At 32.9% G+C, this 12,035-nt stretch overlaps 1 protein-coding gene across 1 annotated transcript in view; it reads right to left on the bottom strand.

Annotated features, from left to right (window-relative positions):
* Amnionless (amnion associated transmembrane protein) overlaps positions 1-12,035 on the bottom strand; it is a 31,759-nt gene that overhangs the window by 8,825 nt on the left and 10,899 nt on the right. The window contains exons 3-4 of the mRNA XM_074133411.1: positions 9,454-9,650; positions 2,002-2,215 (exon numbers count right to left, since the gene is read on the bottom strand). Of these exons, the coding sequence (XP_073989512.1) occupies positions 2,002-2,215; positions 9,454-9,650 (411 nt within the window). The remainder of the gene's footprint in view (positions 1-2,001; positions 2,216-9,453; positions 9,651-12,035) is intronic.

Below are 12,035 nucleotides of genomic sequence, written 5' to 3'. Positions count from 1 at the left end.
CATTCTCAACTCTTGATACAACTGTTTATACAGATCTTCAGCTACACTCGGATTACCAGAGCCATATCTGGATTGGAAAGTAAATATTAAAAAAGTGAGAGTGGTAATGCAATTCTGTGCAATTTATCCAAGGTATGGTTCTATATTAATGACACCTTTTATGAATTTGATGAAAACAATCTTTGCCTCATTTGTAACTCTTTTTCTCCTGTTTCAACTGGTTCATTTCCTCTTTGAAATGTATCTCACTTTTACCTATTAGAACTCATTTTCTTAACCCGTACCATTCTTCAAATGATTCTTTAAAAGATAAGTTTCTCAAATTGTTAGATATAAATAGTGTGAATCAGATTAATGAAATTTACAGTTTTATGTACCAAGCTCTGAAGCTCAGAAGTTCTTTGCTCTTAGAGTGGTAACTGTTGAGTGAATTATGTTTAACTAATTAAGTTATGTTTCACTTATGTACGTCAATGAGTTATGTTTTAGTTTACCACTTTTTTACCTCATAAAGAATAGTTTCATTTCCTTTATTTTACTACTGTATTAATGTAATGTTATTCTCCTTTTTTGTGCAATGTTGTTACTACTCCCAGCTAAAGGTATTTACCTATAAGCTTGTAAATAAATAAATAAAATACATAAATTTCCTCATCTCGTTTAGCAAGACGAAAAAAGAGACATCTCGGAACTAGTCTTAACCACCGTTTCAATCAGCGATCCCAAAACAAGTGCTTTTTTTTCAATTAAATAGTGGGTTAATAATGCATAGGAGCAACGTTATCTACATCGCCACAATGTTCGCATTACGCAAAATATTATTCTCTCTTCAATATCTATATTTATAACTTAGAATTGCCGATACTATTATTATTTCTCTATCCAAATTGCAAAGCTAGCTGATGGAGCGCATTGAGATATTAATTGGCGATAAGCAGATTATTATTGTTATTAGAAAATTAACTTCATATAGAGAGAGAGAGGGGGTGTAGAGATTATTCGGTTATTGCTCTGCTAGTTAGTTAATTGGGTTATGATTACGTTTTAGAGTGTGTGACGCAACGTTTATTCTACAAACTAAGATTAACAAAATTTTGTTTACTTAATTAGGGATTTGCATTTTCTATTTCTTGAAATATTCTCTGTTCTCTGATTACATTGAATTAACATAAAAGCAATTAATGAAATATTATTATATAGCAACATTCAATGTATTAGATAAGCCCTAAAAAATGGGGCCTCTCACTTCGATTCTTACTTCTTTTATGTCTAGATCTGGTATTCAATTTTTGTACCAATAATGTATTCTTCAGAATCGACCTTATCTAACTGGATAATATGAGCTTAAATGAAATTTGAAGGCAAGTAATCGTGACAGTAGATGTTATAACTTGTAGTGAATTTTGTTGTCTACCATTTTAGCAAAAAATGAAGATCCCATTGAATCTTTAGTAAGAGAAATCAGCGTTATCTCATCCTATTCTCAAAGTATCAGAAATTGTTTTATCGCAAAGTATTATCGCTATTATATTACTGTCAGTCAGAATGTAGTTATTATTTTTTTTATTGCAGAGTAAGATTTGCAAGTGTCTTAAGAGGACGATTTTCATTTGAGGACGCCAGATTCCAGATGAAACCGCGGTTTAGAGTCCAAAAACTGGTGGTGAATGCTCTAAGGGATCCAAAAACATACGTTTCTTTTTTATACTCAATTTCGAAAGTTTGGAACTAATACTATATTTTAATCTTTGTAAGAGTATGAATAGAAAATTAAAAAATTTTCGGTCAAGCAATTATTTCTCTTACTGTTATTGTAAAATTATTCTATTTTATAAAAATGCTTCGAGCAAAAGGAATATGTTGATCGTACCTACATTGCCCACAATCGACTGGGTTTTAGTTTATTATATTTATTGTTAATATTTTTTTTTTTTTAGGGAAATTAATTTAAAATTAAAATTAAAAAAATAGTTAATGAAAATATTCATACATTTTACATACCACAAATTGGACAGCAGAAACCCAGCGGTTTCACAGCATCTTCGCAGTTCTGTTCTGAACATGGCCGGCAGAATGTTGGAAAATCAGCGCATTCATCGCAGCGCTCCTTTCGCTCGCATTTCTCGCCTGTAGCGACCACGAATTCACCTTTAGGAAACACTTTAAGACCAATATCACTGAGCAGTACTTCGTCCCAGGCTCTACCTGAAAGATTCTGTTACCCCCCATCCAAAGCAGTTACACACAAAGAAAATACATTATTTTATTCTATTAACTGCACAGGAAAAATGGCTACATGAAAAGGGGAAGAGATTAATTAGCTAAGTTGTCCGGTTGAGGAATTTCAAGATCGAATCCAGCATGGTAGCATAAAATTTTCTTTTCCTCTAGGGCCTCCTTAAACCATTCCGTCAATGTTGACATTCCCGGAGAGTGTTAACTGAAACTGGTGCTATCAGAGAATGCTCAGGACATCTGAGTTTTCACTTTGGGACCACTAACTAACCAGCAGCCAGGTAGCAAATTAAGTAACAAATTCCACTTTTTCCAATGGTTTTTACTTCTTGTTTCTCAAAATAAATCGACCCAACATCTACAACCTAGCATTGGCCTTAATATTAACTGTCGAATACAAAAACAGCAGCATTCCAGTGAAATTAGGTAAAAAAACTCCACTTTTTCCAATGGTTTTTACTTCTAGTTTCACAAAATAGATCGACCCAACATCTACAACCTAGCATTGGCCATAATTTTAACTATCAAATACAGAAACAGCAGCATTCCAGTGAAATTAGGTAACAAATTCCACTTTTTCCTATGGTTTTTACTTCTTACTTTTCAAAATAGATCGACCCTACATGTACAATCTAGCATTGGCCTTATTATTAACTATCAACTACAGAAACAGCAGCATTCCAGTGAAATTAGGTAACAAATTCCACTTTTTCCAATGGTTTTTACTTCTAGTTTCACAAAATAGATCGACCCAACTTGTACAATCTAGCATTGGCCTTATTATTAACTGTCAACTACAGAAACAGCAGCATTCCAGTGAAATTAGGTAACAAATTCCACTTTTTCCAATGGTTTTTACTTCTAGTTTCACAAAATAGATCGACCCAACTTGTACAATCTAGCATTGGCCTTATTATTAACTGTCAACTACAGAAACAGCAGCATTCCAGTGAAATTAGGTAACAAATTCCACTTTTTCCTATGGTTTTTACTTCTTACTTTTCAAAATAGATCGACCCTACATGTACAATCTAGCATTGGCCTTAATATTAACTATCAACTACAGAAACAGCAGCATTCCAGTGAAATTAGGTAACAAATTCCACTTTTTCCTATGGTTTTTACTTCTTACTTTTCAAAATAGATCGACCCTACATGTACAATCTAGCATTGGCCTTAATATTAACTATCAACTACAGAAACAGAAGCATTCCTGTGAAATTAGGGAACAAATTCCACTTTTTCCAATGGTTTTTACTCCTTGTTTCACAAAATAGATCGACCCAACTTGTACAATCTAGCATTGGCCTTAATATTAACTATCAACTACAGAAACAGAAGCATTCCTGTGAAATTAGGGAACAAATTCCACTTTTTCCAATGGTTTTTACTTCTTACTTTTCAAAATAGATCGACCCTACATGTACAATCTAGCATTGGCCTTATTATTAACTATCAACTACAGAAACAGCAGCATTCCAGTGAAATTAGGTAACAAATTCCACTTTTTCCAATGGTTTTTACTTCTAGTTTCACAAAATAGATCGACCCAACATCTACAACCTAGCATTGGCCATAATTTTAACTATCAAATACAGAAACAGCAGCATTCCAGTGAAATTAGGTAACAAATTCCACTTTTTCCTATGGTTTTTACTTCTTACTTTTCAAAATAGATCGACCCTACATGTACAATCTAGCATTGGCCTTAATATTAACTATCAACTACAGAAACAGAAGCATTCCTGTGAAATTAGGGAACAAATTCCACTTTTTCCAATGGTTTTTACTTCTTACTTTTCAAAATAGATCGACCCTACATGTACAATCTAGCATTGGCCTTAATATTAACTATCAACTACAGAAACAGAAGCATTCCTGTGAAATTAGGGAACAAATTCCACTTTTTCCAATGGTTTTTACTTCTTACTTTTCAAAATAGATCGACCCTACATGTACAATCTAGCATTGGCCTTAATATTAACTATCAACTACAGAAACAGAAGCATTCCTGTGAAATTAGGGAACAAATTCCACTTTTTCCAATGGTTTTTACTTCTTACTTTTCAAAATAGATCGACCCTACATGTACAATCTAGCATTGGCCATAATTTTAACTATCAAATACAGAAACAGCAGCATTCCAGTGAAATTAGGTAACAAATTCCACTTTTTCCAATGGTTTTTACTTCTAGTTTCACAAAATAGATCGACCCAACATCTACAACCTAGCATTGGCCATAATTTTAACTATCAAATACAGAAACAGCAGCATTCCAGTGAAATTAGGTAACAAATTCCACTTTTTCCTATGGTTTTTACTTCTTACTTTTCAAAATAGATCGACCCTACATGTACAATCTAGCATTGGCCTTAATATTAACTATCAACTACAGAAACAGAAGCATTCCTGTGAAATTAGGGAACAAATTCCACTTTTTCCAATGGTTTTTACTTCTTACTTTTCAAAATAGATCGACCCTACATGTACAATCTAGCATTGGCCTTAATATTAACTATCAACTACAGAAACAGAAGCATTCCTGTGAAATTAGGGAACAAATTCCACTTTTTCCAATGGTTTTTACTCCTTGTTTCACAAAATAGATCGACCCAACTTGTACAATCTAGCATTGGCCTTAATATTAACTATCAACTACAGAAACAGAAGCATTCCTGTGAAATTAGGGAACAAATTCCACTTTTTCCAATGGTTTTTACTTCTTACTTTTCAAAATAGATCGACCCAGCTTGTACAATCTAGCATTGGCCTTAATATTAACTATCAACTACAGAAACAGAAGCATTCCTGTGAAATTAGGGAACAAATTCCACTTTTTCCAATGGTTTTTACTTCTTACTTTTCAAAATAGATCGACCCTACATGTACAATCTAGCATTGGCCTTAATATTAACTATCAACTACAGAAACAGAAGCATTTCAGTGAAATTAGGTAACAAATTCCACTTTTTCCAATGGTTTTTACTTCTAGTTTCACAAAATAGATCGACCCAACTTGTACAATCTAGCATTGGCCTTAATATTAACTATCAACTACAGAAACAGAAGCATTCCTGTGAAATTAGGGAACAAATTCCACTTTTTCCAATGGTTTTTACTTCTTACTTTTCAAAATAGATCGACCCTACATGTACAATCTAGCATTGGCCTTAATATTAACTATCAACTACAGAAACAGAAGCATTCCAGTGAAATTAGGTAACAAATTCCACTTTTTCCAATGGTTTTTACTTCTAGTTTCACAAAATAGATCGACCCAACTTGTACAATCTAGCATTGGCCTTATTATTAACTGTCAACTACAGAAACAGCAGCATTCCAGTGAAATTAGGTAACAAATTCCACTTTTTCCTATGGTTTTTACTTCTTACTTTTCAAAATAGATCGACCCTACATGTACAATCTAGCATTGGCCTTAATATTAACTATCAACTACAGAAACAGCAGCATTCCAGTGAAATTAGGTAACAAATTCCACTTTTTCCAATGGTTTTTACTTCTAGTTTCACAAAATAGATCGACCCAACATCTACAACCTAGCATTGGCCATAATTTTAACTATCAAATACAGAAACAGCAGCATTCCAGTGAAATTAGGTAACAAATTCCACTTTTTCCTATGGTTTTTACTTCTTACTTTTCAAAATAGATCGACCCAACTTGTACAATCTAGCATTGGCCTTAATATTAACTATCAACTACAGAAACAGAAGCATTCCTGTGAAATTAGGGAACAAATTCCACTTTTTCCAATGGTTTTTACTTCTTACTTTTCAAAATAGATCGACCCTACATGTACAATCTAGCATTGGCCTTATTATTAATTATCAACTACAGAAACAGCAGCATTCCAGTGAAATTAGGTAACAAATTCCACTTTTTCCAATGGTTTTTACTTCTAGTTTCACAAAATAGATCGACCCAACATCTACAACCTAGCATTGGCCATAATTTTAACTATCAAATACAGAAACAGCAGCATTCCAGTGAAATTAGGTAACAAATTCCACTTTTTCCTATGGTTTTTACTTCTTACTTTTCAAAATAGATCGACCCTACATGTACAATCTAGCATTGGCCTTAATATTAACTATCAACTACAGAAACAGAAGCATTCCTGTGAAATTAGGGAACAAATTCCACTTTTTCCAATGGTTTTTACTTCTTACTTTTCAAAATAGATCGACCCTACATGTACAATCTAGCATTGGCCTTAATATTAACTATCAACTACAGAAACAGAATCATTCCTGTGAAATTAGGGAACAAATTCCACTTTTTCCAATGGTTTTTACTTCTTACTTTTCAAAATAGATCGACCCTACATGTACAATCTAGCATTGGCCTTAATATTAACTATCAACTACAGAAACAGAAGCATTCCTGTGAAATTAGGGAACAAATTCCACTTTTTCCAATGGTTTTTACTTCTTACTTTTCAAAATAGATCGACCTGACGTGTACAATCTAGCATTGGCCTTATTATTACCTATCAAATACAGAAACAGCAGCATTCCTGTGAAATTAGGACGCTATTTCCACTTTTTCCAAAGGTTTTTACTTCTTATTTTTCAAAATAGATCGACCCAACTTGTACAATCTAATTATCTATATCATCTATCTAATTATCTAATCATCTACAATCAAATACAAAAACAGCATCATTACACAGAAATTAGGAGGTATGTTCCTCATTTTTCGAAGGTATTTCCTTCTTCTTTATCAAAATAGATCGACTCAACATGTACAACTGAATCTCAAGTCAAGAATCATTGACTTTCTTTCTAATTTTTTCATTAAGACCAGCAATAACCCAAAAAAAGCGAGTTATTTGTTCATTTTTTTACTAAATTGCCTTTTAAGGGCTAGTCTTTTCTTCGTTATTACTAATTCTAATGCCATACTAAATAATGCCAGCCACTAGTTGTTCTCCTTGTCTTAAATTATTCAAGATATTGAATCTATCTGTGAGAATGATTTGTATTTTCAGTTTCCATTATACATACATCTTTTAGAGTCATTATTTTCATCAGTTACAGTGTGTGGTTTTAATAATTTTGATCGTTAAGTAAAAAAACTCTGCCAGTTTGTTTTATTTTTCTTCCCTTCATTTCTCCAATTTCTATAAATAAGGATTCCATTCCTGTGTTGATTTCTGTTTGTGTTTATTTGAAGAAATAGGCAACAGTAAAATGTGGGGAAAATGTAGATTTTTCTTGTTTATATATAAATTTAAAAAAAGAAAAATAAACACCATTTACAGAGTGCTGGGACATAACGTCCTATTTCAAATAGCTGGCAGAAAAGTGTTCCACTGAAATGAAATATAGCTGCTGAAACATGTGTACATTCAGTAGAATGTTGCCTACTTCAGGGGCCAGGATGTATCCATACTGTGCCAGCAGGCGAGTGAGTGGTACATCGGGGCCCAAACTTACCGCCATACACTATATATATGTATGCTTATATTTTCTAGCTTTCACGCGTTTTGCATTTAAATTCTTTATTTTCATTTTCGTCCTAGTATTTTAGGCAACCAAAAATACTAGGTACTGGGAAATCTCATGAGATTTTTCTGCTTCTGGAAATATTTCAGCTTTAAAAAGGGAATTTTCGTTTAAAGTTTTTACCTCAAAGGTGTACAGATGTTTCTCATATAAATGTGAATTACCATTTTGCTCTTTCTACAAAATTCCTCTTTTCTCAGGTACAGTATCAGTACCCTTATCGATTTCTTTGCTCTCGGGAGCGGAAGTTCAAAGTGCTCCCTTCTGAAAACTGTTTAAAAACTATTCCTTGTAAGCTACTTAAAGTTTAAAATATAATCTTTCATCTAAAATTTCATTCTTATCAAATATTATTTTTAAAAAAAAAGGAAAAGAAAAAGAAAGAAAATGTTCTTGTTTAAAGAAAATTGATGATACATTTTGTTTTCCCAAGAATATGTTATGTGAATGTTTCACATCTAGACTTTTCCAGTACATTTACCTTGCTCATATTATAATAATACATTTTCAGTAAAACATCTATCATTTTCTTTTACACTCGCTTTATTCTTGTTATTCATAGTTGCTAATATTTTATTTTATATTTCTTTAATAGTTGGAATGTTCGCAAAAATAAAAATTTACAGGTTTTAAAGATTTCCTGACTTTTTACAAAATAGTATTTTGTAATGCCAGTTTCGTTTATTGTCCCGCTTTTAATTTATTATTTACTATTTTAACATGAAGTAATTACAATTATGGAAAGTAAAACTATCAAAAACATATTGTACCTTACAATAACAATTGTAAGGTACAATATTAACTGAAGATAACAACAAAATTGAGAGAAGGGAACCAGAGTAGATCGTGTAGATCATAGGATCTTAGCTACCCCTTCTAAAAAAAAAAATTAACTTACTTAAAATAAAACTAATTACTAATGATCGCAACGACATGAAGGGTCAACTGATACAGAGAATTTGCGATTGTCGGACAACATTCTTCCTATCGCTTATTTTATGTAACTTAAAGCCTAAAGTTCTATCTTATATTTTAATTGTCTGTTCATGGACAAGACAGAAGACACACCAACCCTAAAATGTAAAATATTACTTTGTAAACTAGCCCTGAAGATGACCTAGTCCCTAGGTCGAAAGCTCGGCAGAATAAATGTATCACGTCTGAAATGGCAATTATTTTTTCATCCTATTGAAACTATGAATCAGTCACCAAAAAATAATGAACAGCAGTTGTAAGTTTACCCTTGATAGAGGGCTTGTACTCAGACTATCTAGAGAAGGATTCCCTTTGAGTCCTACCCTTTCACAGTCTCTTAGCGCAGTAGATCGGCCTGTAAGACATCCTACCTCATTCAGCATCTCTGCAGCTTCAACAACCTTGCAAGCCATCATGTGCTCAACTAAACAGAATCTAATTTCAATCAGAAAATGGGGCTGTAAGCTAGGTTTCTTACCTGTTCAGAGGTGATCCCGGATTCCTACCGGGCAGTTTTAATCATAATAAATCTAGCTAAAGAATGATGGTGTCAGTCGATAGAATAGTGGACCCAGTAATCAAAAGTTTGAGACAATTAGCTGGTTTTTTGGTTTTCAATACATCATTTAGATTTGCAAGATCTGCTGCGAAAACTTCAGTTGGATGGAAATGAATTAAAATTACAGGAATCATTTTTCGGAATCAATAAATTACCTTGCCTTGGATGGTGACAGTAGATACGGTGGTCGTGTACGGAGGTAGTTCAATGTAGAAGGAAGAATTTGGTGGAAACTCCACATGGTCAAAACTGCAGGGTACCCTCTCGGTGTGGGGCGTAGCCTCATTAGTGCTGCTATTCCAGTTTTCATAGTCTAGCCATTTGGCAATCCCCCTTCGTTTAAAATTAATTTCTGAAATAATAATAATCAAAATCAAATAAGAATCAAAAATATTTTCAATAATCTGTGAACTTCTTGACGACAACTGCTAATAACAAAATCACCGTAAATAATTAAATGCCGAGGTCACATTAAATCACAGAGTTACTACTATTCAAGGTAAATTACTTGTAAACTATTTTAGTAAGAGAAATCCTGCTTTTAAATTAGATTACAGCATGGGACGGCTGCCATTCCACGGACGATGCCCTATAAAAAGATTTTATTATGCCATCCTTTTTAAAAACTAGCTGGAGAAACCAAGTAAGATGTTTTGAACTTATACTCATTTCCTATAACATACTGCAAAGGAGTTGGAAGGCAAAGAACCTGTAGATACTTTTTTTCTGAGCCTAGAGATTAAGATGTGTTGGACTTTAGGCTTAGTTCTGGTCAAGATCGTGCCAGTTTACAGAGAGTCTACTAGAAATATGCCTTTTTACCTTGAACAGTAAGGGCGAATATGGATTTGGCTCTAAGTTGGAGCTCCGATTGAAAAGCTCGAAGGGAACTCTAGAGTTCCCCGCAGGGGGAAGTGGACTAGCCACTTCTTCAGGGATCTTGGCGTCCCTGCGGGTATCCCCAGTCTAACAACACGAACAACACTTGCACCAACACCCCCAACACACACTTAACACATATAGTACCTAAAGATAGTTGATTAATGCAAGAATTTTAGTTTAACGAATCCACAAATGTTCATTCCACTTGCATTAAAAGCACTCTACAACAAACCAAAACACATTTACACACCGTCGCACATAGGGAAAGCTTCTGGGGTTCTACAGAGCATAGCGGTTTAGCCCCTTCCACAATACTCCGCAATTAATTCCTTAGGGATCCCAAGAAAGTATTCTATAAACACTAGTCTATGATACCTAACTAGTCAAACTATTTTCTTTGTGACACCATAATAGTTTCTAATTTTTAAAATAAAAACTAGGATACGGAAAGAGTAACTATTTTCTGCCCTTTAAATCTAATAAAAATAGGGTTTTAAAAATTACAAAGTTTTACAGCCAGTTTGATTTTTGTAGGAAAACAAAGATGCAAAATTGAATTTTAAATCAATTTTTTTTCTACCAATTTTTAGATTGAAACACATAATTGGTATTTTTTTGTGCTATTTTTAATGAAGTATGATAGCCAATCCAATTTGTTTCTACTTGGTTGATTTTTTCGTTTTCCCTATTTTATCAGACAATTGGTTTACATTTAATTTTCAACTAATGAAAAACCCTTCTCTTTAAAACTGTACTAGCATTCCATGCTGAAAATTTACCATTATCCAATAAAAATACAGATCTTTAACATCCATTAATTCCAAACAAAAATATTTGTTTATTATTTGAAAAGAGAGCAAACACAATAAACAAGTCTCTCACGACTTACAACTAACAGCTGTGTTAGTAATTAGATTTCCTTTGTATTAAAAAGATACTTGTCTTCGTCATTATATAAGTTCACTATGATATAATGATAATGATAGAGAAAGCCTCGACGTCATGAATCTCCAGAAATCACTCTAAAATCACAATATTCACTGAGAAATTGTTACAAACTAAAGCGACCGGGCGACTGCTTGGTAAAGCACAGAAAACTCAAGCCGAACTTCTTCTTGACCGATAACTCATCCAAATCAGATTTTGTTTTGTCTTTTACGTTTCAACATTTCAAATCCATAAACATTTATACTTAATTTAAAAGCATATAAAAAAAATCGAAACAGAACTTTGGAGTAGAGGTTACCACTTCACTTCTCACTAACAACCCTTTTCAAATAGGTTATATTAATAAAAAAAAAAAAAGTGTTACCAATAAAAGTAAAATTTTTAACTTCAAGTATGTTGAGCATTTACTCAACATACTTTACTGCATTAAGTTTAAAAAAAATATGAATAATATGCACTTATGATGGACATCTATCAATTAGAAAAGTTAGTTGGCGGAGAAGACTTTTACACAAAGAAAGTACAGGATTAGGAACGCCCCAAATATGAACAAAATTACAAAATTCATGTTAAGGAAAACCTAATTTTCTTTCGATTAGTGTAATTAAATTTATTTCAGCTCTTACCTCTTTGGGTATGAAGAGCATTTTTATGGAAACAATAACAAAATAGGTGTATTCATTTTTTTTGTAGCATTTGGGCAGTAGAATTTTTTTTTAAAAAAAGAAGACTTTTCGAATTCAGGGGACAATATTTCCCATGAAAACTGAAAATTGAAATTCAATGCAGGGACGAAAGAAAATCTTATTTCAATTTATTGATTAGATATTGATCACTGATTGGGATGATAGTTTAGCCGCTCTGCTTGGTATTTAATGTGCCTCAAGAGTGTACTAGATTTTGTAGA

This window comes from Rhodnius prolixus, unplaced genomic scaffold (assembly GCF_049639745.1).
Source record: "Rhodnius prolixus isolate KJV_2025 unplaced genomic scaffold, Rpr scaffold_10, whole genome shotgun sequence".
Taxonomy (NCBI): domain Eukaryota; kingdom Metazoa; phylum Arthropoda; class Insecta; order Hemiptera; family Reduviidae; genus Rhodnius; species Rhodnius prolixus.
Note: the sequence above shows the minus strand (reverse complement) of the source record. Positions and strands in the feature narration are given on the sequence as shown.